General features: G+C 40.1%; 2 protein-coding genes across 2 annotated transcripts in view; one reads left to right on the plus strand and one right to left on the minus strand.

Annotated features, from left to right (window-relative positions):
- LOC122767187 (proton myo-inositol cotransporter-like) overlaps positions 1-21,776 on the plus strand; it is a 58,553-nt gene extending 36,777 nt beyond the window's left edge. Inside the window, exons 5-10 of the mRNA XM_044022582.1 lie at positions 14,226-14,389; positions 14,484-14,604; positions 18,174-18,299; positions 18,461-18,579; positions 18,884-19,036; positions 21,174-21,776. Coding sequence (XP_043878517.1) covers positions 14,226-14,389; positions 14,484-14,604; positions 18,174-18,299; positions 18,461-18,579; positions 18,884-19,036; positions 21,174-21,400 — 910 coding nt within the window. The 3' untranslated portion in view covers positions 21,401-21,776. The remainder of the gene's footprint in view (positions 1-14,225; positions 14,390-14,483; positions 14,605-18,173; positions 18,300-18,460; positions 18,580-18,883; positions 19,037-21,173) is intronic.
- Positions 21,777-23,235: 1,459 nt separating this feature from the next.
- LOC122767188 lies at positions 23,236-27,116 on the minus strand. The gene is made up of 10 exons (XM_044022583.1): positions 27,047-27,116; positions 26,844-26,926; positions 26,292-26,419; positions 26,060-26,214; positions 25,922-25,982; positions 25,787-25,820; positions 25,610-25,637; positions 25,421-25,515; positions 24,410-24,956; positions 23,236-24,301 (listed from the first exon to the last, which is right to left on the minus strand). Exons 3-10 carry the CDS (start codon positions 26,390-26,392, stop codon positions 24,105-24,107), a joined length of 1,218 nt encoding a protein of 405 aa, XP_043878518.1. The 5' UTR covers positions 26,393-26,419; positions 26,844-26,926; positions 27,047-27,116; the 3' UTR covers positions 23,236-24,104.
- Positions 27,117-27,657: the final 541 nt, after the last annotated feature.

The following is a 27,657-nucleotide window of genomic DNA, read 5'->3' on the forward strand; positions in this document are numbered from 1 at the left end:
TTTACTGAATTTAGTTTTACATCTCATTGGAGACAAATGAAAACACCTGTGAAAATTGACCATGGAAATGAATTATACACATCCAGGGTGCACTCTCTCCAAGTGTTAAGTTTAGTATTTTGTTTTTGTAGTATTCAGTCATCCAGGATGTCACTGCTGTGAATAACCTATAGTCACTTCATTTAAAACCATCTTGTCTAATGTGGAGTGGATGAAAATACTGACAGCAGCATAAATTCAACTCCAGAACTAGCAAATGAAAATGGATGAGGATAAAAATGCTCTGCCAAAATGCAAAGACAGTAACAGAAAAGGTAAATATTCTGCATGAAATTAAGCAAAACACCTGAAAAAAAAGCTGACTTGTGTCACATTGAAACATTGTCAAGTTCATATTGTCAGCAGTGTTTCTCTGCATAGCGATGTTTAGATCTTGCGATACTGTGCACAGGAAGTGATTTGTTTTATGTCAAAAGCATTTTGACAGTGGATAAATGCTTCTTGCCCCCGCCTGCCTCTTCTCTGCTGCTGTATACAGTCAGGTCTGATAGTATTGCTTGAGCCCATTTTCAGATGAAGGACACAGCATACAAATAATGTTATATTGTGTCTGTTCATGACGACCAAACAGGGGCAGAATAATAATAAATAAACAAAAGTTAGCTTTAAATTATAGTCCAATAATTTCAAGTCAGATTTATTCATATAGACTGTTAAAAACAACAGGGAAACAATATGATTTACAAGGGAAATAGATTACACAAGGTAATAATTCCATGGATAACTTCTACCTTCTGCAATTGCTGGAAAGATCAGTAAACACGTTACAACTCAGCTTTAGCAAAAGTATAATATCCCAGGCTGTGAATGCCATAAAGCCATTTGTAGGCAGCACATGAAAATTAAATTAATAGCTTGCCTATCTGTCGTTTGGCCCACTTACTGTATCTATCCATATAGTGTGTTTCAGTGTCTGTTTTTTCCTCGTATCTCTGTATATTTTCCCAGCTGTCTGTCTACTACCTGTCTTTGTGTTCTCTTGCGAAGCTGCCAGTCCGGCCTTATTAGCCGGGGAGATGTAAAAAAGGTCTGGGAAGCCAGTAAATCAGCCAGGCTTAGAGACAAGCTCTCATCACCATGTCCCCAGCTGTTCTGTCTGATTAAAACCACCAGCACAGTAGTGGAAAGAAAAGGGCAGGGAGAGTAGCAGGCAGACTGGAGCAAAAAAAAATAAAAAATCCAAACCAATCAACAAAAGCACACATTCTCGGTCACTCCAACGGTCCACTCTCTCGAGTTGGGAACTTGACAGGAACAGACTGATGGTCGTCACAGATTTTTCCTCAGAGTAAAATATGCTCTGACTGAGCATTGCGGTCCACAGTAGCACAGTGAGCAACTCCTATCAGTGAGCATCCAGATTAAGGTTTTAATAAACCTACAGTGTAATAAGAGTGAAGGATCACCCGGTGTGTCATTAAACAACCAGCACTGTGACATAGGCACACAACGATTGATTTAGTTAACAAATCAGCACTGGATCAGCCTTGTAAAGAGCAGACTCACTCAGGAAGATCACTGCTGCCGCAGTTACCAGTCTTTCACCTATATGTGGAGGTAATTGAGTGAATTCCTGATATAAAGTTAACTTAATTAGAATTTACCATTATATTCTGTATAGCAACAGCTATTATTTTCCTCAAAAACAATTGCAATTATGGTATATCTCTCCACAGATGTGCTTATTTGCACTCATGCTTACACAATATATTTTCCTTACAAATGTATATCTCCACACACATAAGTAACAACAATAAGTGAAAGCAATAAGGCGAGACAAGAAGCACACACAAGCTCCCGATGATACAAACCGTGATGCAACATTACTGTAATGCATGTTTCAGAAACGTCTCTGCCACAAGGGTTCAGGGTTTTAATGATTTTTATTTGTCACAGAGATTCAGAGTAAATCATGCAGCGAAATATGAAGGGGCTCTAGATATTGTGCAGGCATGATAGAGTAAAGGACAAAGAATAAAAGCCCAGTTTAATTTATGATATAAAATTGGATTTATTTTTTTTTACAATAGTGTCCTGTATGTTCACTTTAATAAAAGAAGAAGAAACAAATGCATGGTTAAAGAATCAGTATGGCCTCAGGGTAAAACTCCTCAAGACAAGTTTACCCACAAGATAAAGTTTTAACAACATTTGACAGTTGTTTGTGTAAAAGTGAAACGTCAGAGGAGTCATTCATGCATACATACAGTATGTTCATGCATCGGTTGAAATTGTTGTTGCTTTTGGGATGTGTGTCTTTGTAATAAAATGAATGATTATGATCATTTCTGCTGAAGAAAAGCATTTAGTACAATAATCTGTTTTTAACAGATAACTGAGACAGACTTTAGTACAACATGTTTTGTACAATCTGCAGTTTCTTAAACTTGTCCAGTGTAACGTTCGACCAGACTGCTGGGCCATAGTCAAGATGTAAGAGTATTAAAAACTTAATTCATTCTCTAATGAATCTTAAGTGTGTAACTTTTCTTTTTTAAAGTAAAATCATCAAAAGAACTTTTTAAATCTGTTCCTGTTTGGTGGCCATGTTGTTTCATTTGGACCTCAGGTGCAGTGGAGGAAAGAGGAGCTTTGAAGTGGCCCGTGGACTGTCAGGCAGGGAATTGTGACAGAGCGGCTGTAAAATAGAGTGGTGGAGCAATGAGTCACTCCACTTTCCTGGGAGTGCTGAGAATCCAGGGGTCTTTCATCATTCTGTTCTTTGTTCCGTTCACTAACACTGGCCTCTGATGGTCACTGTGTGAGATTAGCTGATTATAAAACCATACATTTTATCAGCGCTGTGGCCCAGAGACATGACAGATGATACCAACCAATCACCAATCGTCTTCTTTTTCGGGGCTCCATGAGGTTACACTCACGAATGTGAACTAGAGAAGTGCAATCCTCCATCATGGCAGCTCAGTTTCTGTTTCCACAGCACCACCGAATTCAAATTATTTAATTTAGGGCATAACCGATGGTGGGTATGTAGTATACCCACCACAGTCGCCCACAGATCAAAGAATTAAAGAAGTGTCAGAATCAAAGTATATGTGTTATTTAATACGTCTCAAGTAAGCAAATTAATTTGGTTAAAAAATAAAGTATGATCCCAAAAAGTTTTTCCCCCGACCCATCTGTGGGTCCCAATTTCTGGGAATGACTGATATACAGTATGACAATGATAAAAGCAAGACCTCACATTTAAAAACATTAAAAGCAGATGTTTGATGTCCAGCTGGTCGGAGTTAAGTTCTTTCACTTGTAGCTTTTCTTCCTGCAGTCTCAAACTGTGTTGTTTTTAGCAACTTAACTGAATTTTCTTTCTCTGTCTTCTTTCTGTTCTCTTCACATCATTTTGTGTGACTTGAAGCACAAATGTTGTTTGTCCTTGAGCTCCTTTCTCTTGTACTGAGGAGCAAACTGTGCACATGTACACTTCATAACGAGAGTCTGTGGTATGGCCAAAGATGTCTGTGATCTGAACAGGAAGTACATCACCTCTCAGCAACTTAAGACAATGTCGAACATTTTAAATCTACATTTTTACTGACAGTGATACAGGTTACCCACTAACTGTGTAATATTTACCCCGTTCATTTAAACATTTTCAGTCTGTGGTTCTTCTTAATACAGGACCAGTGGGAGAGGAGGGCTGGCACCCCTATTAACCCACATCCTCAGAATGTTTCAGCTGTTTCCTTTTGCTTCATGCTCACAAACAAACAGACGGGCACAGGCCAAAGAAAATGGCAGTTTTAACAATCCTGCATCTGCAGCAGTGTGTATAATACTGGTTTCTTGCTTAGAAAAGCCTTAGCAGTGTCTCAGCGGTGATGTATTCTGTTGTAGAGGTGCAGGAAACACTCAATATTCTGCCTATGTGTCATCAGCTGAAGATGATCATGTTATTCTTACATGTCATACAGTCATAGTGAACAGGGAGGTGCAGAGGTTTTTAAGGATTCTAAACTCGGCTGCAATCACAGGCTGAACTTTCTTTCAAATTTCACTCGATCCATGTCCAGATCATACACTTACATGCAAATGAGTTTACTCTGTGGTGGCACTGTGCGATCTAATCACATGCATTTATGCAGACAAGTTCGGATGAGTTTCATCTAAACTCTTGTTTCAGCAGTGATTTATTCCAGAAAGACACACAACAGCTAAATATTCACGATCGTAGCCAGCATCGACTGTAGTGAGATTAGCTGAGAAGACTGTGGGCTGTGTGTTGGCAAAAATCTGGTGATAAGATACATGTCATGATACAGGGGTGATGATTTAATATATTGTGATATATTAAGATAGCATCTGCAAGGTAATATATTGCAATTTTCCCCAGAAAAATAGAATAAATAAGTGAATTAACAATATATTGATACAGTATTTCAAAGAATATATACACTATTAAAGTAGTAAAATATCTATACAGTGTATAGATATAGATACACCCTATCTACTTTTTTTTTTAATCTCATTCTTTTTTGTTTATCAAATACAAATAAGTTGTTAAATCATGGGTACGTAACCTTGGATTAGCTCTGTTCTAATGTGATATCTTTAACATTTAACAAACTACAAAAAAAACATATTTTAACATACAACCACAGTGTAAACTCATGTATAATGCACTCTATATACATCAGTTTCTCCCCTTATATAATGCTTATATATTTTATTTTAATGTTTTAATTACAGTGACTTGAATACTTCAGTATTACAGCAAGCATCTTTCACATTATTGTACATGTATATATGCATGGAACAATTCAGAATTTGGACTTTGTCTCGTCACATCTACACAACATTGCCATTCTCAGACAACAAAGTCAGTCTCAATCATTACAGGGTAATTACGTAATTAAATCAAACCAAATGATTCTTCCGTCTTCAGCAGTTCCGTCTACAAGGCAACAATTAATCATGAAAATGCGCATCGCGCTTTGTCCCTCTAACAATGAATAGAGAGCCACCGGCGCAGCATGGTTGACTTTTTATGATCTGTGATTAAAAGCTGCAGAAACAGTCACACATATCAAAGGGCTTTGTTTAACCACGCAGACGCATATATACTTATCTTCTGACAGGTATGCATGTACAGTACATTTTGTTAGAGCAGGCTGATTTGAACTCATATGTCAGACTCTTTCTGTCTGTCTCTCTGCTTGTTATGTGAAAGACCTCCCTGCCCTGTGCCCTCCCTCTCACTCCGTCTCACACACATATGAGCCTATGTGATGATGAGATGTGTCTGTGAATAACTCATCCTTAAGGAACCAAAAACATATCAGGTGTGGATGAGTGTGTACTTTATTCTACATAGATAGACTAATTAATTCAGTAGATGGATACATTTCTCTTTGGCGCTGCTCGCTTTTCTTGCTTTCCTCTCGGTTTTCAGTCATAAATGCAGAGGAGTGTGGTTCAGCAGTGGGTCAATTTAGATAACATCCCTTGAATGAGCAACTGGATCATTTTAGTCTGTTTTTTTTTCCACATGATCTAGGATGTAAAGGTCAGTGTGTTGTGTTTTCAGCACGGTTCATCAGACCGTAAGATAATGGGGAGGATGGAGAGATGACGTTGTTGATGCTGATGAGGAGCAGAGGGTGTTGAGGAGGCAGAAGTAATACAGAGAAATATAGAGGCAAACATTTTGTTATTTCATTCTGTTGTTGTTGCTTTTTGGCCATTTTGTGACAAGCAGTTTGTTAAAGCTTCGTGACCTGGGGTCCACAGGCTTCTCATGAAGTCAAGCAGAAGCAGATCAGTCCCAGTACAAGTAGATTGCAGGTCAAAATGACAGTCGCACAGACAGCAGAAGATAATAAAAAAAAATTAATGTCAGTTGTGGTCATATTTTCTCACCTAGCACAATAAGTGACTACCGAGCATAATTACCGTCATTAGTAAGTAAAAATGCTAATAATAAACCGTTATGGCTAATGTTATATCTCATCAAACAGATACATCAGGTAGAGCTTATGATATGATAAAGAAGCCACAGAATATGACATAATGCAGTGCATGGGTACAGAGTTTACTACAATAGCTTCTTTATCCATATACAGCAAAGGCAAAGGACTATATAAAGCCGTCATCTTAGGTGATGTTTATATCTCAAGACTACCATCATAGCATTTGCTGCCATATTGATTTAGTAACACATCACAATATTCTGCTTCTGATACTGATACTTTTATTGATCCTTTTGTAGCACAGTCCTACCGTCAGGGTAATTCATTGTGATAAAGCTGTAAACACCTGATTTAAATCATTCTAAACTGTTATAACTTAATTAATTATATTTGCAGAGACATAGTGATTAAATCTGTTTAGATATGATATGATATGATATGATGTTGTCAGTAGGCTATTGAGCATTTTGTTGTTGACACAGGCCAGTTGGCCCTCGCAGATGGTCCCACAGACAAATGTCATGTTGGAAATGTCACAAAACGGCAGTTTTACATGGTCATTCTGCTGCCAGGCCCACGAGGAGCTGGCAGAGACCTTAGTGTTGTGTGTGCACGTGCGTGCTTTTAGAGAAATAATAGCTAATCCAAAGCAGAAGTACGGACTTGTGTGTGTGTGTGTGTGTCTGTGTCTGTGTCTGTGTGTGTGTACGCATTTGTGCGCGATTGTATGTTTTGAAAAGTTCTTAAGCAGCTTAATCATGCCAACCTCCCCCACTGTTTCCAGTGGAGTCTCTAATGAGAAATATTCTAATTTTCCCTCTAGTCATATGTACACACACACATACACACACATTCCTCACAGCTAGATGCCATTAATGACACATACAAAGGGTTATTTTCCAGAGTTGTGTGGTTTTTTTTTATGTTCACCTGTTGCCGGGGCATTCAAAACTTAATTGAAGTTGCTCGGTTCAGTGTGGTCCAATGACAGACATTATTATAATGGCTGCTGTGAAAATCCAGAGCAGAGGACCCCAAGGTGGCAACTTTTTTTTTGGCCAGGCAGTGTATATCCATCCATCCATCTGTCTTCTACTGCTTTATCCTCCACATGAGGGTTGCTGTGCCAATCTCAGCTGACATAGAGCGAAAGGCGGGGTACAGCCTGGACAGCTCGCCAGTCCATCACAGGGCCTCATAGAGACTGAAAACCTTTCACTGTCACTTTCACACCCATGGTCAATTTAGAGTGTCCAATTTTCCTAATCCCGAACTCTGCATCTCTTTGGACTGTGGGAGGAAACTGGAGCACCTGGAGAAAGCCCAGGCACACATGAGGAAAACATGCAAACTACATGCAATTGCACAGCAGCTCCCATGTCCTCGTAAGCTAAAAATGCCCAGTTTGTACTCTCTAAATATGGAAAAATGGATGGTTCAGCTAATGTGATGCGACAGCTTTTTATTTTTATTTGAGATTTTCATCATCACACTAATGCTGGTCAATAGTGACAAGTGGGAATTTCATCACATGTAAATATAGAATTTATTGACATATTGTCATTAAGGAGCAGAGGCAATAACACAAACACTGTCAGTCAGACCGTTCATGCTGTGATCTAGTCACACTCTAAATATACTGATGGGTGGTGTGATCTGTGATATATATATATATATATATATACATATAAAAATGAAGTATATATATAGATATATATCTATATATATACTTCATTTTTGGGGTAACCCAGGCAGAAATGTGTTTACGGTATATTTGCAGGTGTTAGACATGTGCAAATGTCACACTTGATGCTTTGTGTGTGTGTGAGCGAGTGTGAGAATCAGATCATCTGATCTGTGGTTGTATCTGTATTTTTGTTCCAGAGCATGAATGTGACGGAGCCGTGGTGTTCGCATGCATTCATTTGAAAAATAGGCCAGTTCCCAAGATAATCTCCATCGCTCTCTCTCTCTCTCCCCCTCATTCACTCACGCTTCCTCTCTTTGTCTCAGTCTGTCCCTGCATCTCTGTCCTTTTCCTTCTTTTCTTCACACACGTCCCTCCTTGTCGACTTTCTCCATCGTTTATCCTCACTCCTGCCCTTCAGTCCTTTTCTCACTTCCTTCCTTGCTCTCTCTGCCTCCTTCTGTTTCTCTGCTCTCACACCTCATCACTTACTCCCTTACTCACCCAGTCACTCGTTCTTTTGCACCCACTCACTCACTAGTTACCCGCTAACACTCACACACACACCTTCTCTTTCACTGTTGCCTCATAGTCGATTCAGCTCCCTCTGAATCCATACCATTAAGTTTCAGAATTAGATCAGTGCTCTGTCAATTGTGGCTCTAGCTGAGGGAAACCTCTATAGTTCCTTTAATGCTCATATTCAGGTCCTCATCATTAGCTACTGCCGCAGCATTTTGACCTTTTGATAGACAGGCACCTTTGCTTTTGTTGAATTTCAATGGACCTTGTGTGCGGGAGGTGTTTACGTGTTTGTCGTCCTAAACTGTTTCAGCTGCGAGGGTTGAAAGCTACTGTAAAACCAGAGGGGAAAACACGATTCAGTGAGTCACTACCTGCACTGCTACAAAGCAAGCTACAATTTGTCATACAATATTACACTTTTGAAAGCTCCAGTGTGTGATTTCTGTTGCCCCTTGAGGAATTCTGAGGTAATTGCCAAATCGGTGCCTCTATATAATTTGCTGGAATTTTGGTCCTATCTAACTGTTGAGTGTTCTGTTTCTTAGCAGTAATATCCACCTCTGAAATGTTTTTTCTTTGACATTTTTCGGCCATACTCAAACCTGCTGCAGCCATCTCACTTTGGTAGCACTCTGTTCCTGTTGTGCTTCCTCCTTGGCTCCATCAGTCTTGACACAACTTGAATCACTTTCTGTGCAAAGAGTGAAAAAGTCACTGTGCGGCAAAAAAATTCTAAATATTGCTATGCTGACAAAGAGAGTCGTGTGGAGTCAAATTTACAAGCTTTATGGTAGTAATGCATTCATTTATATGGATGGAAAATTAGTACAGCGAGAAGGTTTTCATATACCTGTGACACAAAGTGGCCGAGAAGAACCTAAAAAGACGACAGAGGCAGAATATCAGTTTAAATGAGCGTTCAGTTTACTAGGTCAGTGAAACGAACAGGGTCTAAATATCAGAGTCCAATTAGACAAACAAACAAATCCAAAAACAACAGGCGAGAATCCAGAGGTCAAAAACAGGAAACGGGTCAGATCGGGCAGACTAATGAACTACAGAATGCTAGGGACCTTAGAGTACACACTTGCGAAAATACAGTGCTTGAGGTTTGTTTGTTTATGTTTATTTTGGTAAGCACTATGTAAAAGAGATAAACTGCAGGTGGGGGTGTTAAAATCATTAAACTTCCTCTGATTTAATGGCAACATCCATAACAAGATTGGCAAAAATGAGTGTACTGAACTTGTAGACCCATACGCAGTTAAACTTTGACATGTACATTAGTCTTGTTTAGGAGCTTAAAACTGTTTTGATGCTTTTGACCTTTGAGGTAACAGAGCAAACCAACAAGAAGCTATTTCATCAGCCTCTCAAGACCTATTTGTTCAAGTAGGTAGAGGCGAAACAATTGGCAGAACATTCATTAACTGGTATACGGATAATCAGTTTGTTTGCCAATTTGTTTGGCAAATATATCTAGATATATAGATATATCTATATATATATATATATATATATATATATATATATACATATAAAAGACAAAGTGCAGGTTAAATAGTTTTGTACAATAAATGTTATATTTCAAATTTGAACTTTTTTATAGTGACATATCGCCAGATGGAGGGGAAAGCCCATATTATTTGACTGTGGAAATTTAAAATTGACATGATGAATTGGTTGAAACATACAAAGCCTCTTTGTGGCCGTTTAAGACCTTGTTTTGACCATGTTTGCTCTCCTTAGAGCCTCTGAGAGAGTCTTTTATCAGTGTAAATCAGGAGTCAGTGGCATCCTCACACCACCCCTTATAGGAAATGGGCAAAGAACAGTGGTGGGAGATTGTAAAATGTTATACTTTATCAACATATATATACAGTATCAATCAGCTTTCTGGCATGTATTCATTCACAGGCCACATTTTGATTCTTTTTGACAACAGGGTGAAGACATGTTATGGGAGTATAAAAATGGATGCACAATATCTATCTAAAGTGTGCATACTATGTCTACACTCTCCTCGTCAAATTACTCACTACAATCATTATCTCGCTGCTGTATTTGTATTCTGTCTTTATCGCCCTCTGCGTTGTCACTGTCCCCTATTCAATGTGCTGCGGGAGAGGTTTGGAATCGAAGCGTGACAGACGTGTGGATCCATGTTTCCATTTTCAGACCAGGGTCAGGGACAGATCACACCTTCCCTCTGCTCTGCAGGGCTCCTTATGTAAAACACAGTGGGTGGGTGGGTGTATGCATCCGGGTGTGCCTGTGTGTAACGCGTTGATTACAGATATACATATATATGTATATATATATTTATTTATTTTTTTTGCTGTTTGTGTGCAATTAAAAGATTGTGAATTAAAAATGCAATGCTATAATGACCATACATACATAATTATTTATCAGCCACTTGATTGTAACACTTATAGCAAATACAGGAAACATGTATGCAGTTTTAAAATGTTTTTTCTTAGAAAAAAGCAGCTTCTACAGGTTGAAGTGTCAAGCATTTAGTGTGACCTAACACTTGAACAACAGCATGACCTTGGCTGTCTTAAACCTGCAGTGGAACTCTAATTAATCTTACTGGTAAAACCTGTGTTTGTCCTACTATTTCCTACTATATGTTATATGAGTTAAACCCAGTGTCAGTTTATTAAAGAAAAACCTCACTGATTTGCATTTCGCTTTGTATTAGTGGAATAGAGGTAGTATTTTTGAAAAACTGTGCTTCCCAACCTCAGTTTCCCCTGAGCCGAGAAATATCTTTATTCTTTTTTTTAACTACTACACCTATTCTAGTAATACAAAGCTAAATGCAAATCGGTGAATATGTAAGACCAACTTTCAGTCCCATCATTCCAATCCAAATGACAATGATCACATAATCTGACAAGAAAGATGGGTTTTTTTTCTTTACACTGGAATATCATGCTCTTACAACCTTTGGTTCTTTGTGAAATGATGGCAAAACCAAGACCGAATGCATATTCTTTACTGTAAATGGCTGCCTTCAATAACATATGTACAGTTGTAACAGAGAGAGAGAGATAGAAGCTCATCACCAATACACATTTTGCTTTAAATGTCCCATTTATATTGCCCAGACTGAGAGATGTCACTTTAAACAGTTTAAAACTGTTTAAAAAAATGGACCTGGAACAAAAACCAAAAAACAAAAAACAACAACACTTCACTGAGAAACACATTTCCTGAGTAAAATGCACACTGTCATGCTGTCAGTCAAACTAATTCCACTGGAGCTGACTTATTAAAAAATCACATTAATGTGTCCATCAGTTCAAAAACCCAAACAAAGGACAGACTCTCTGAAAGACTTGACACAAATTTTAATGAACCACCAAAGTAACACCAACTACTTTCTTTACCACAACATTCACAACATGTGTGTATGTGTGACCATTAAAATCATGCACTCTTATCTCATGGCACTATAGAGCTTCAGTGATTCACTGTGTATTGATCTCCTGTAGCGATGCTTCGTTTTGTCTCCCAACCATTTTTTTGTTACCCCCCTTGGGAGATGAGCATCAAAGCTGAGATGCAGGTGTGCTCGGCAGCATGAGGAAGCAACACAATGAGAGATTAAACAGGTGATGCATAACGTTTTTCTCGATGTGTTGCCTTCTCCTGTCTGTTCTCTATTACCACGTGTACTTGCATCTGAAATAACAACGGTTCACACAGGAGGGCTGGTTGTACACACTGAGATGTGGAGGATGGATAATCACAGTCATCAGACTTCAGGCAGGAGCCACTTCACCCTCTGAGCTTTCGTTAGGAACTGTGAAAGTCTGAAAAGTGTTTTAAAAGTGATTCTTTTAACATTTAACACACATCACATGCAGTTGTTTTTTGGAGGCTGTTATACACTGTGTTTTTTTTTTAGTCAGAGCAGTGTGTGTCTGTGTGTGTGTGTGTATATGTGTGTCCTGAACCCACAGGGACCACAGCAGGCTGCAGTTGTGACAGCAGAAATTGCGTTTTTACTTTTGCTGTTGCTCTGAAATCAACTAATTGCCTGTAAGTGTGTGTCCATGTGAGTCTATGTCTGTGTCCATTTAACACTTGTTTTTGCTGGAATATTCCTGCAAATATACTGTGCATGTACTCTATCTTATCTGCATCCTACTCTTCTTTTTTCTGGCTGAAAGTGAAGAAAGCTCGAAAAGTATTTTGCAAATCAATCAAATGTCTTTGTTTCGGGAAAGAGCGAGGGACAGATAACGATGCTTTTGAAGCGACGGCGAGCAGAATGGTAATTTCAGAGTTGCCTGTCGAGACACACACAGAAACAAATTATGTTTTTTTTGTTTGCCTCTGTGGAGATTTTTATATTGTAGTTTTGTAGTTTTACCCCATTCTATACACACACACACACACTTTGAATAAAGCACACAGCTCTGAAAACCTGAACCTCATGCATCAAGAATGTGACTTGAAATTTGCAAAACACTGAGCACAACTCCATTGGGCTCACTCAAATGGCATCGATATCACAGTTTTGCAAAATATTCAAACACAACATTGAAACACTGACCTTAAAAAAGCAGCACTCTTCTCTTCTTACAACTCCATCTCACTGACTCATGATGCACCTGCACACTTCAATCATATGTCAAGTGTATAAAAGAGGCGTCAAGTGACTTATACTACAAATATTTATTTTGTTACCTTTAGCATCTGTGCACTGGTTTTATTTGTTGGGTTTCTAATTGTACTTGTGCATTAGTGCAATTACAGAGGTTAATCTTCACTATGTGAAATCTCTTACCTGCGTATTCTATAGTGAAGATTAAATAACCATGTATCAATAAACCCCACATTTAAATATGTACATTTACCTCTTTAGGACCTTTTCTGGCATAAACCAATAGTTTTATTACGGAGACAAAAACCTGATCCCTACCAAGGCATGAACCCATTTATGAGATCTGGGTAAGTTTAGGGCTAAGATTTGAATCGTGGTTAGGTTATGGTTTAGGTTAGTGATAACGCTTTGTTAAAGGAGTACTTCACCGATTTGCATTTAGCTTTCTATTATTAGAATAAAAATTGTGCTTCCCAACCTCATTTTCCCCTGAGTTGAGAAATGTCTTCATTCTTTTTTGTTACGTGCCCACCAGTGACACTTGGTCCGAGGCTTGAAACTGCAACACTAATTCTGCACTTTTTAGACCCACTCATAGGGGGACGGGACCTTATTCCCAGAATGTAAACAGTGTCCGCCATCTTTGTAAACATTTACACTAACAGGACCAATTGTCACTGGTGGGCACCTAACTCAACTCAGGGGAAACCATTTTCAAAAACACTACGCCTGTTCTAGTGATACAAAGCTAAATCCAAAATCTGTGAAGTATTCCTTTAAGGCTGTCCACATGAATGGAAGTCAATGCAGTGTTGCCATCATGGACCCTCGTCCATGTTTTTCTTCTTGTTGTTGACATGATATCATAATTGGAGTGGAAAAGTGGACCACATGCAGGTGTCTGTAATGTTGACCGCATTCTGTTTAGCGCCTTGTTGTTGATGATTGTGGATAATCAGTCTTCGTGAAGCAACATGGTGCCCAGGTTCTACTGAGTGCAATTATACTGTATGAGAACATGTGGGGGGTGCGGGCTAGTGAAAGTGGCTGGTGAGAAACTATTTATATCAGATTTCTACCTGAAGGCCTGGTGTGATTGGTGGATGAGTGATTGGCTCTTAAGACCATTCACTGTGGTTTGCCTGTTGGGTTGACTAATGATTGCACTTGTTTATATACAGTGTTTTGTGTTATTTTGCATTTTTATTGACATTTGAGTCAGTTTTTTTTAGTAATTAAACCAACTTCTCTGATTTTCGAGCTTCCTAAATGTGAATATAGTTTGGTTTTCTTCCATATAACCAATAAATCATTCAAACTGAATCATTTTGATTTACAAAATAAAGTGGTTTGTGTGTATTCTGTTGTTAATGTCACAATTATTCCTTTGTTTTGTGTCCCTCAGGTACTACAGCGCCACCATCCTGCAGATGGCAGGAGTGCGGGATGACAGGTTGGCTATCTGGTTAGCCGGGATTACCACTCTCACCAACTTCCTGTTTACGCTGCTGGGGGTGTGGCTGGTGGAGAGAGTGGGACGCAGGAAGCTCACTTTGGGCAGCATCATAGGTACATCACTCATCACACAAGTGGCCACAGCTAACGTGTCCAAATCCCAGTGGTTGTTTTTGTTATAACATTACATAATATTTTTTTATTACAGGTACATGTTTGAGTTTAAGTCTGTTGGCCACAGGCTTCCTGATATCAGCACAGCACAGTCCTCCCATCACCTTTCACCCATTAGACCCTGCCATGGCCAACTCTACCTGCTCCAAGTACCAGTGAGTACACACACACACACACACACACACACACACACACTCTTCTGTATGGTTCAAACCCTGGCTGTGAGTGAGCCATAGTGCACCCACAGCGGCTCAATAACTCTGACCATTTATTATCACTCTTATCATTTTCAATACAAACCCTTAGGGCAAATAATCGGGCTGTTGCACAGTTCCCTAATAGTGTTGTTGTGTTGCTATGGGGAGGTAGATGTGAGAATCAATATTTCTTTGAGCCAACCAAAAGTAAAAAAGCAGAGATTCACAGGGATTTATATTGATTAATTCAACATTCAGACATCTTCTGAGGATTCACTTCCACACTTTTGGGGTATTCATTCAAGTCCTAAATATTTTATGTGTACATTTTGTGATATTATGTACAAATACACTGTGAATGAAGAGATAAAAGAGTAATCTGTATTTATATGTAGCACTTTTCAATTCTTGATGACCACTTGTTTGCTGTTTTAGACAGTTTTGCCATTTCACATCCCTCCACTCAGACATTGATTCAGTTCAATCTATATGCATAGCTTTTTCTATCACACGTCTTTCATTCCCATTAACATGCTGCAGGCACAGCTGTCAGGAACCAACTTGGTGTTCAGTGTCTTGCCCGGGGCACATCTGCATGTAGACTAATGGTACCAGGGATCAAGCTCCACATCCTTCAGATTCTACCACTGACCCACATTCACATAAACAGTAAAAGAAAATAAACATGATTTGAAGCTGCATCCCTTCTGTAAAGGATATTTGTTTGTTTTCACACATGTTATATCATATTTTATTTATTTAGTCAAAGCAGTGCCAAACCTATGCCACTTTTCCAATACATGGTCCTGTCAAACTCTACACGGTTTCCAGACTGAACTGAAATACAGCGGCTTTCAGCAGTGCTGTTGCTAAATACTCCAGAGTCCTCTGTTAAATGTTGAGATTTTAGACATTAACGTGCTAAATGTTAGCGATTAACGCTTTTAGTTTTCAGGATTTTAGTACTAGGTACTATTGCTAATGGAATCGTGCCTGGACCATGTAGTGGAAAAGCGGCAATAGACTACTTTTATAACATTTGTGAATATGTGTATTAGAAAAGGCCTAATCCTAATTTCAAAACACAACATTTATCCCATCTCCTCTGCCCTACAACTGATTTATAACTTCTATATGTGTTTGATCATCACCTAAAAACTAGGTCTAAATCAGCCCTGATTGGCTTTATTGTCTCCACAGCCAGTAAAGGACACACGGATTGTGTGTGTGTGTGTGTGTGTGTGTGTGTATGCGTATGCGTGTGTGTGTGTGTGTGTGTCTCCCTGTGCAAGCCAGATATCAGATGCCTCCATGTCTCAATTTACTCTTCACTTACACACAGACATGGGAAGAGATGGCTCTCATGTGTAACGACGGTCTTTCATCATAACAACAAACAACATCTAATGGACTCACTGTCCGGCTCGCACACACTACGACGCACCACCTCACACAAACACCAACACGGAGGTAATTTGGAGAGATGAGTGCTTTTACCACATTGTCGTGGTCTCATCGAGTTCACTTTACTCTATGTGAGCCCACACACACACACACACACACACACACTCACACTCACACTCCTGGCTGACCACAGCATTATCACAGGAGTGACCACCACAGGCCACCACAGGCCTCGTCCACTCATCGTGGATGCGACGTCTCATTGCCGTATATATGTCTGCAGTGGGTTTGAAATGACACAGTCTCTTGAATTATGTTAACTTGTTTTCTCTACGCATCCGTACCTCGTACTAAAGACTCACACGCCCCTTTGGGGGGTTAGTAGAGCACTGTCTGACATGACTGACTGCAAGTGTTACTCACATGATGGTAATGTGATGTCCGCCACTGTTGGAACGCACTTTGTTGTTCAAAAAAACAAAAAGAAAGAGGAACAACTTGTCTGAGACCTCTGTTTGAGCTATGTAGTGTTTGAACTAAACACAAACATGGGAGTTGATTGTGTAACGCTGGTGTTGCTGAATGAATTTGCACAGTTTCTTGTATCCTTCTTCTTAAGATTTACTGTATATATGCAGTACCACTCTGATGAGAGAGTAAAATACAACCAAGGTTGACCAAAATGCTTTACAGATTTAAAGGCAGAAATGGTATACAACATAAAATCAATAACAATCGAAGTAAAACAGTAAAATAGTGACATAGTAGGATAGTAAAATGGTAAAAACTACATATTATTGACTATTGTTGACTATTTTTATCCTGAAGTGAAGGCCAAGGAGAAGAAAAGCGATTTGAAATAGATTTCAGATTTCATTTCCATGGGTAACCCATTCCAAAGTTTAGGAACAGCTACAGAAACAGCCCAGTCGCCCCTGGTTTTTAGTCGGGAATTTGGCACATCTTAAAGCAGCCTCTGAAGTTCCGAAACATAAGATGATGCTCAACCATTAAGAACCATTTAAAAACCAACAATAACATCCTAAAACAAATAGGAAGCCAGTGGAGAGAGCGCTACACAGGTGTCAATGTGGTCTCTCTTCTTCTTTTCCCTGTTAAATAATATATATATTTCATCTCTCCAGCTGGAGTCGCTGGAGAGATGACTGGTCTAAACCAACATACAGAGAATTACAGTAATCCAGCCTGTGTCCAGTGTCTGGATGGTTAAGCCCTCACCTTGGCCATGAGCCTTAGTTGAAAGAAGCTTGAATTAACGACGGCTGAGATTTGTTTGCTGAATTTGAAAGCGCTGTCTAGTTGAAAGCCGAGGCTTTTAACCGAGGTGTGGATTCTCGGGGCCAGAGGACCCAATGCACCGACAGGTAGTAAACATGTATATCTTTTTAGAAAAAAGACACATAAACTGGAATTGGGATTCATTTATCAAATGCAATATTTATTAAATGTAATAATGTCATATCATGCACAAATTTGCTCTTGGCATGGTTTGTATTTTGAATTGTATTGCATCAGTTTTGTCATATTTGTCATAAAAGGTGCCACTAAATAATACATGGTTTGTTCTCATGTAGTTGAGCAAATTGATCTGCACACAGGGAGGCAACACGCTGTAGAAACACGTTGCACACACGTGTTCTTGTTTGTCTGACACATGGACTAACTGCTTCACGAATGAGACTGGATGCACAAAGACAAATGAGAGGATAAAGATATACTGTAATGAAGGTGACTCACACACCGCTTATTTTTGGTTCTAAATTCGATTCATCACTTCCTGTGTGTGTGGAATTCTACATACATTCATTTGTGAGGCAAGTCGTAATGTCACGGTGTGGCCCTCACAATGTCCTTTTATGCTTTTATCCCCCCCACATCAAACTTCACCTCATTATTACAAAACAAAACTAGAATTTAAATTTGTTCTTTTCTTTTGGTTCATTTGTAACAATTAAAAAATGAATTGAAAATGAAACAACAGCATTCAGATACTTTACTCTGACACTTAGTATGTTTTTGGTTCCTTCCATTTCTCTTGTCCATATATACAGTATATACTGCATATGTAAAGCTAATGTGATTTGTGTCTGCTTGGACTGCAGGCTGTGTGAGCCGTGCATGCTGGACCCCGCTTGCGGTTTCTGTTACCGTGAGAACAGTTCGGCTCTCCTCGCCTCCTCCTGCGTTCCTGTCAATAAGGCCTCCACTGAGCAAGCCGCGTGGGGCAGGTGAGTCACAGGATGCTGCAAGAAAAAAGTGCATGCATTCAAGATGCAGGAGGGGCAGCAATGTTTTGCTTCTGACATAGGATTACAATGGAAACAAAAACTGAAATTGGAAACTAGTGGTTAACAAAAGAAAAACCTGCGACTGTACCTCCCTCTTCCAGATGCTCTAACGTCAGCCTGATGAAAGATCACACTTACTGGGCCTACAACTACTGTCCCACCTCCTACTCCTGGCTGGTTTTACTGGGTCTGGTGCTCTATCTCGCTGCTTTTGCACCAGGTAACCGAGACTAAAACTTCAGGGTTCAACCGTCTTTCACAGAAGATTAGCTGGATGTTTTTAATAATCCTCCCTCCAAGGTATATTCACTCAATGGTTTGAAAATAAAGTCACAGAGACATGTTTGATATGGTTTGGATATGGAGTGACACAGGATGAAGAAATAAACCGGTTTCATCCTTTTTTTTACTAGTTTGAGCTGTTTTTGTTCAAGGCCACCTCTATCTGTTCTTCTGTGTTAGCTTGTCTCCAAATGTTTTATAATGAAACCCAACAGGCCTCAGCTCTTATCTGTGTCTCTCAGGAATGGGTCCAATGCCATGGACCATCAACTCCGAAATCTACCCGCTGTGGGCGAGGAGCACGGGGAACGCGTGTGCAGCGGGAGTCAACTGGACCTTCAACATTCTGGTCTCGCTCACCTTCCTCCACCTGGCTCAGTACCTCACCTATTATGGTCAGTTTGTGACGTGCATGAACTGTCAGGAAATCTAATCGACTCTCTTGATTTTCGTGAATGAAAGAGAATACATTTCTCATTGTTTGTTCACAGTTTACTGTCTCTTTATTGACTGCTGCGAGTGAGAGGGGAGGAGCCTGTGTCACACTTTTAAAAGCAGCTGGATCAATTAGTCAGGATGTGAAACAAACAAATGAAGCTGCAGCTCAGGAAAAAAACACGGCGTGAAATAATTCTCCTGATTCCGTGTCACAGAAACACTCTTGTTGCCTCCCTGTATCATTGGAGACTCTCTGCGCGCAGCTGTGCTCGGGAAATGGAGCACAGGAGATCGATAGACTGTGGAGTGTTATTATATATTTCGGAGCGTGTGAGGCAGGGGAGGCATGTCGTCAAGATGGAGACCCCACAGCGGCGATGGCTGATGTGCGTCAGCCTGTGCATGTGCATTAAAATCGCCCTTTAAGGTACAGAACTGATAAAAGTGTGTGATTGCAGTCGGCATCTTCTCATTCTTTCTTTACATACATGCAGTACAGCGAGTTTTTGATGCCCACCGTATTTCACCCCCCCTCCAACCGTCCCCATCACCTTCTTGCCAACGTGGCTCCAGCAGCAGGTTTCTCCTCAGACAGGAAGGAGCTGACCTTTCACAGAGCTGGCGATCGATCCATCACGAGTGACGGTGGAGGCATCCGGAGTCAATGTTCGTTCTGAGCCGTTAATTCTTTCATCTGGTTTATTTAAAAGAAGAAGAAAAAAAAAAGTCGCTGACAATTAAACACAGTGTCAAAGAAAAATTGTTGTTGTCACTGAAATGGAAATGTGTTTCGCGGAGGCTTTTCAGTCTCTTATAAATGTCATTGTGCTTTGACAAGGAGAAAATGGAGATCACAGGCTGTGAAATCTCATTAAGCCTCTGCCCCTGTTTCTGTTCATGCACTTGTTTCTCGGCGTATTTTGGTCTCTGCGGGTTTATTTCCATCCCCCTGTTAACCCTGATGTAATGCCACCTTGACAGGGCATGTTACTTACTACTTCACATTTATTCTGTGGTGACTTGCCGCCTGGAAGCATTTCCATGTTCCAATGCACACCCAAGTTTGTGGGCATTCAACATTCAATTAGATGTCCCCCCGCCGCCCCCGTCAACCGTCGCTGTTTCATTTTTTTGCGCCTGGTAAACACAAAGCAGACATGTTGGTGTGTTGGTGGGTGGCTGTCCTTTAAGTCTTTGTAATCTCCGAGTTTGTTGTTCACCTCAGTGGGAAAGTCAGGTACAAACCTGACAGCTTTTCCCTCAAGCACTCAGACTTTGTAAGTATTTACTCCTCTGGAGACCAGAACAGAACAGATTTTGATACGACTTCATCCTGCGGTTGTGGGCTGTCTGACCTGTGGGCTTTGCTGTATTTGCAGTTACGTGTTGCCGTCGAACTCCAGCTCCGTCTTTAAAAAAGTTTGTCAGCCAAAGTTAGCATTGAGCTGCCTTCAGTGTCTTCCTTAATGATGTGCATATGGATGTTTTTTGCCGTGCATCATTATAAGTATGTTATTTTGTTTTGCAGCCCGGTGTCAACTGTCTATCACGTCCACCTGCTGCTCCACTTTAGTTCACCTAGAATACACTTTGTATGTTTGGTTTATCTCCATGTTGTTTTCTAAATTCTCCTTGAAGTCCATTTATCTGTGCTTGAGTTTGATTTACAGCTTTTGGATTTAACTTAAACTTCAGTAATGTCCTCCCCCCTTTGCTAGCTATTCAATTAGTGCTTTATAGTCACTTATTGTAGTCTTTTTTGTATTTCCAGAAAGGTGTCATTCCTTCAGCACCACTCATTCTGTATAGTTTCAGTCTCTCGTGAGCATAATATTTAAGGTTTGTTGGGTTTTGGTAATATGGTGCCACGTTGGAATGCTCCCTGGAAGTGTGGGTGGCTTCAAACTCTAAGGACCTCGGGGCCACTGAGTGTCTAGTTTGGTCAGTAAGGGGCCGGTCAACTGTTGCAAAATGAATCTGTTAATAAAATAACATACAGGAGAAAGTCATTATAACTAGAGATTTAGTGTCAGGCCCGCAAAAATTGAGACCTCTGTCTTCCACTGACTGTTCTCTTCTCTGTTGTCTTCTCAGGAGCTTTCTTCCTTTACTCCAGCCTGGCACTGCTGGGTTTCGTCTTCATCTATGGCTGCCTGCCAGAGACTAAGGCCCGACGTCTGGAGGAGATCGAGGCGCTGTTCGAAAACCAGCTGTGCTCCTGCGGCGCCTCGGATTCCGACGAAGGACGGCAGGTTGAGTACATTCGAGTCAAAGGTTCAAACTACCACCTATCAGACAATGACGCATCTGACGTGGACTAAGGAGAGCGTAGTGGTTTGTGGTCTCTTTCTCTGTGAATGTTTTGTGTGGCTTTACTGGAACATGCAGAATGGCTGGGTCTGTAATATTTATTTATTTATTTATTTTTTACATGAGCTGAGGAGTCACCAAATGTACTATTTTGCTTCTGTCATTCATGTGAGTTCACTTTCAGGAATCCAAAACCAGTGATGATGCTGTAGTTTGAGTGGGAACGTTTAGTCTTTACTCTAATCTCTGAGTTGAGGGTGAATCTGGAGTCCAACCTGTGTTAATCAGCAGCTGAGTCCTCGACCATGCATGTGGAAAAAGGCTAACACGATACTGATTCTGTGTCTTTTTCATGGGACAGCAAACAAATCTGTCACATTTTCTTTCTTTCTTTTTTTTAAAATCAATGTCAAATAGTATTTATATTGTTTATATACATTGTTGTACATACAGTAGAAATCTATAACATGACAGTGTCATCTAACAGAAAATGGCACAGTAATTGTGGTCATGGAAACAAAAAGGTGTGTGCGTTGCCATGTCAGCAGCTGTTAGGTATCGTAGCTCTATCGTACCACCTTGCCTTTCCGTAGGAAAACACACCTGAGTTCAGTGTTGTTGAAGCTTGTCGTGTTCGAGTCCTCATGATTGACAGTCTTAGCTTGTCTTTGCTCTCACACCTTATTTGAGAAGGGAAACGCAGGACACGTGCACATGTTTGTTGTTTAAAATGAGAAAAAGTGTGTTAAAAATGGATCACCAGTTAAAAAACATTCATTTATCTTTCATTTATGTCGATTCTAAACAGTTTTGAGCTAACTTTGGAAGCTACGGTTTAAATATGAGCGCCTCATCAGCCACAGCTGGTCGTCACTGCTGGATATGTAAGTTCTCACCTGTGATAATACGTCAAGCAAAGACAACCACTGTGTTCTCTCTGTAGTGGCAAAGAAAAAACAACAACAACGAGGTTTTACAATTGAGATTTTATTTAGTTCTTTCCCTCTCACCATGATATTATTCGTGCCTGTGTATTGTGAAGGTGCCTAATGGCCATTTTAGTCACATCGTAAACTGGACATGTGTTTTGTCATGTTACAATTACTACTAAGTGGACATTGCTTCTTTTTTTTCTATTTTTATTCATCGACATGTACATATTTGCCTCTCACCTATGACAAGAGTATTGTTTTTTTTGACGAGTTGTTTTTGCGTGTGTTTACATTTTTTGTCTTCCTCCATAGCCTCCTGTACAAAATCGCAGCGCTACTGTCTGTGGTTCTTCGTGTCAAACGTGAAGGCGTAGGATTTAGTGTGATTTGCCGGTGTTGTTTTGTAAAGTAAAACTGTGCGAGGCTTCTCCGTGTGTCAAAAACTATTCACAGCGAAGTAAACGTCACGTAACTAAACAAAATAGGTACGTTCGAGTGGCACTCAGGAGAGCGCTTACCTGCCACAAGGCTGAAAGGATTGTTCACATCAATGTCTCGGTCCTAGAAATAATGAAGAAGCAGAATACAGAATATCGAAACCATCTATTGGACTGATTTTTTTGTTTTCACTCAAGATCTGCATGTTATTTCCTGAAAAATTAACTAGAATGTTGAAAAATGCCCTTTGTAGCAGAGTTGTTTGATGTTTTTTTTATATTTAATATATAATCATGCGAGCAAACAAACAAACAAACACTGGTGAAAACATTACTGCATTGGCAAACTAGGTCATAAGGAGTTTGGGCTTCAAGAACAGTGAATAACACATTGCATATGGTTCACACCCTATCATAAAACAATATTTACTAATATTTTTTCACAAAAAACTTTGTAAAACCTCTTATGGAAACTCTATTACTAGAATCCTCAATACGATAACAATAACTATTACACTAGTAAACACACGTACAGAAACCTGAAAACTGTTTCTTTCCCAAACGGAAAAACAGATTTCTCTGTAAAACCCTCGAGCAGGACCATATTCAGCCCATTATGTACAAATCAAATGCCGATTGACTTTCCAAAGCAGGACATAATGTGTCTTTGACTTCACTCTCAACCTACATGGAAACATTTTAAACAATAACTATGAAAAGTAATATTTTTTTAATTAGTAATTATGTAATTTACATTTGATTTGTAGCTATGGGGGGAAAAGGGGGGGCTGTATCTTCAAGAGAAATCCAACATTTTACATCACAATAGTGACAAATGCTTCAATTTCAAGTGAAAAACAAAATGAGGGAGCAGTTTTTCGACTTTGTGCGTTAAACCTCCACTTATGTTAACACTGAGGACATGTAAATGTGTACTTGTGATGAAAATGGTCGCAGCCAACTCTACATGTGTTTCTACAGTTTACACGGAACTACAAACAACTAGTATTGCTGTATAGTTTATCAGACTATTGTTCAAGCTGTAAATGTTTTGCTAGAGTTTATATTGGATAAAATATAAATATCTCTATGAAATCTTAACACTTGAATATGTATATGGAGAAAGAAATAAAGTTGTGAATCAGAGAAAGGCTTGCTTTGGGGCTTTTTATTTCACGGCGTCTATGTCACAGATTAAAGCACAAACACTAAATATTTTAAGGCGCTTAAGTGCTTACAATGCTATAAATTGTATTTAAAAAAAGAACATGCATCGAACAGACATTTTTAAACCCCCGCTGCCTCCTTCCTTCCATCAAGCTTCCACCTGTTCATCTACATAAACTCTAATTCCTCCTCTGCTTGAGCAGGAGCAAAATATCAGCTATTTCCTGCAGTGTTCCAGTCTCGTCTGCTGCTCTGTTGACCAAGCTGGGAGACGTGACCTCGTCCCTCACTTCCTCCGAGCTCTCTTTTGTCTCTTTTATCACGGGGCCTGTTGGCTGTAGCTCTCTCTCGTCTCTGCCCACTTTATTCTTCTTACCTGTGACAGAAAGGAGAGAGCAGCAAACGTGGAGTTAAACAAAATCCGTGTGACACAGGATCAATCATCCATCAGTCACACCTCAGCCATCAGCTCTGCTCAAATCACCTGGAAACTGGAGTTTGGACGTCTGTAGGAATATGTTGCCATCACAGTTGCTGGCAGAGAGTGTGTGTGTAATGCTGTTGCCTGGTAGGGAACCAGCCTTGGGCTTCATCTTGCTCCCGGGTGTCTGCTTCCCCCTGCTGGCAGCTGAGGCTGTGTGTGCACTTGTTTCTGCAGTAGTGTTCATCTGCCTCCCGGTGGCTGGAGGCAGTATTGACTTGACAACGGGCGGAAAGTTGACCAGCGGGACGCTGGCCGCACAGTCTGCGATGAAGCTGCACTGAGTGGAGGCGTCGCGTCTCTCAGCAACGGGGTCGCCCGCAGTTTGAGTTCCTGCATCTCGAGTTTGAGCAGATGGTTTATTGCATTTGCAAAGATCCAAACCAAACTGAGTCGTGCTGCTTTCCGTCTGTAGAATGTCACTTCCTGAGGGCTTATCTGGACAAGTCGGATTCTCTGTAACCTTCTCATCAGTGTATCGTGTAAGAGGGGTGTGAGGTCCAGACTGGGAGTCAGACGCCTGGAGACGTAGTGGGCAGTATTTTTCTACCTTAAAACATAGTTAGACATGGAAAACAGAACAGCTCTTATCAGTTATTGCTAAAGAGAACTGGCAATTTAGTCAGTGCAGCATGGGAAAAGAAATACATCTGATAAGAGTTTAGTGTTAATTTTCAGTATTAATTGATTGGATAAGATTTTGTCTTTTTTTTATTGAAAAATCCAGTGTTTAACTACTTTAAGGTCCTTGCTTTGCTTTACAGAGGCTGCCGTCTTTCTACAGTGCAAATGACGTGGAATGACTCTGCCCACATGAATGCGATGCAAAGGCCACTGTAGTTCCCCCGATGTGCTCGGTAAATGGAGGGGTAAGTGTCTCACTATTTGATGGCACTAATTATTACACACTGGACCTTTGAAATGACAGCTGTAGACATTACAGTAGTGACTTCATACAAAAGAAACCAGAAGCAAAAACTATAAATATACTAGAAACTTATTTCCTTCACTTACATCCTGCGAGTCTGAAATGAAGGAACGTCCTCCACAAGAGTAACTTGGTGAATATCCACAGCCGTTCTCTGGGTCTGTGTTGTGTCCAGGACACACTTAGAGTCAGAAACAAAAAAAACAGAAGACAGCTCCAGCATGTACAGTGCACAGTAATTCATCAACTCAAATGGCATTGTTGAGGACACTTACAAAAGTTTGCGTCACTGCAGCTGCAGTGCTGTGAAGGGAACAAAAGTGGCATGAACAACTGCTAAAGTCCACACCAAATGATGCAGATATTTATTTGTTTGTTGTTCCATGATAGTTACAAACTCGACCACTTGGTGGCAGTAAACAGCTACTTTAACACGTGTATTGAAAGCTCACCTCCATTTCCATGAACTGTGACTCTGGGACAGTTCTCACAATGAAGGTTGAGGAAGAAATAAACACAGTGACATCATAAAAATATGAATAATTATACATGAATTCCTTACATATATAAGAAGGATAAACTCTTACTGCGGTGCGGAGGATTTGACTGGTGTTCCGTCTTTGAGGTAAATCTTTCTGAACTGAAAAGCTGAAATTAAATTCCAAGTGTTAGCCTGAGAACAAAAGTCACACAGTGTCTGTTTGAAGGTTTTATGGCACATTTACCATCTTTTCCACTGTCATCACAACTGAAGACCTTGAAGACGTCGTCCTCAGGCTGTTGCTCGGTTACTGACTGGTTCAGGGTGAAGTCCATGTTTTGTGACTGGTTTAGAGAAAGGCTGACCTTGTGTCTCGCGTGAAGTCTTGCCTCTGTTACACTGTGATAACAACCATGTGCTTACAAAGTCACTAGTTAATTAAAGGGCAACAAATAATGCTGGTGTTGGTGTCTTACTGTGGTTCTGGACTTCCAAACAGGACTTGGGCTGCTGTGGGTGTCTCCAGTGGGAAGAGGGGTGGATTTGATCCACACGACCATGTCATACTCTCGGTCATACCTCTGGGCTGGGAGAAAGGCTGGAACTAACCACATCAATTAAGAGCAGATCTCAAAATAGCATCTCGTTATAAGCCTGAAACATTATAGTAGCTCATATTCACCTGTGATAGATCAGCTAGAGACCTAGTTTATATAAACACTGCCAATAAGGCTGCAACAATTAATCAGTTATTAATTACTACAATTAACCACTATTTTCTGACATCAGGGATTACACCATTTGCCAAGATTTAAATTAATCTTGGCATTATTATAACCTGTGACCAACCTAAAGGTAATTGGAGGTTGCTTTCATCTCATCAGATGAAAATAAAAATTCTGTACTTAGTGTTTTGCACTAAAGGTATTTTCATTTTGTACTGAGGGCAGCTCGAAACATACACTTATTTTATGTTGTTATATTAATGTGAAATATTCCTTAAAATGTAATAATTCTCTTTGCAGTACTTTGGTCTGTTCCAGCGCTGATGTTTCCCAGGGAGGAGGTGGCTGTGTCGGCGTGTGGCCTCTCAGCTGCAGGGGGAAAACTCCTGAGAACAGTGGGGTTTGGCACAAACTTACTGATTCCATATGACAAACTATATGTAAAGTTAAAATGCACCATGTAACTCATGCGATTTTGATCAATAAATATTGGAAAACCATGTGACCTTGGCCTGAGGAGGCTGATGAAGTTGAGGAGAAAGGGCTAAGGAGGACAGTCGTTGGTGGCAGGTAGTCTGATACACTGTTGTCTGAAAATCCTGACTCCAGCACTGGTGACAGCTTGTGGTGAAAATATCAGCTTTTACCTAAAGGATCCTGACATTTGCTCACATTCAGCAAAAAATCAATGATCATAAACAGTAAAGTAACTGACCTTACGACACTTGAAACCTTGAGGAATAACATGCCTTCCCATTCTTGTCCCCTGAACACTATATATTGACACAGAATATTTACAGTAAATGTTATTGAATGTATTTATTATGTGTGGCTATCTGCTGAGTCTGGACACTGAGCTGGATTTAACTGACTGATATTGACCATATTAAACAGAGATATTATTCTGCTTCTGATACTCCAGCTGTACCTGCACTGAGACTGGCTCTCAACAAGACTCAGCTGTGATGGAGAGCACGGGCTCATTGGGAGAACCAGGGGCTTGTTTTGTTTACTGGATCCTTTTCTGCTGCTGCTGCTGCCAAGTACTGCTACTTTAGAAATATCTGAGGGAAATACAAGTAAAGTTCTTCTAAGAGTCTTCTAAAAGTTCCCTAAA

This window comes from Solea senegalensis, linkage group LG3, assembly GCF_019176455.1.
Source record: "Solea senegalensis isolate Sse05_10M linkage group LG3, IFAPA_SoseM_1, whole genome shotgun sequence".
In the NCBI taxonomy this organism is placed as follows: domain Eukaryota; kingdom Metazoa; phylum Chordata; class Actinopteri; order Pleuronectiformes; family Soleidae; genus Solea; species Solea senegalensis.

Bases quoted from the DNA above. Each gene is read 5' to 3' on its own strand.
- LOC122767188 (XM_044022583.1), bottom strand. From the start codon at position 26,392: ATGACCGAGAGTATGACATGGTCGTGTGGATCAAATCCACCCCTCTTC. The intron at 25,516-25,609 runs GTAAGTGTCCTC...TCTGACTCTAAG, and splicing joins CTGCAGTGACGCAAACTTTT to TGTGTCCTGGACACAACACA. The intron at 24,957-25,420 runs GTAAGTGAAGGA...CTATGTTTTAAG, and splicing joins TCATTTCAGACTCGCAGGAT to GTAGAAAAATACTGCCCACT.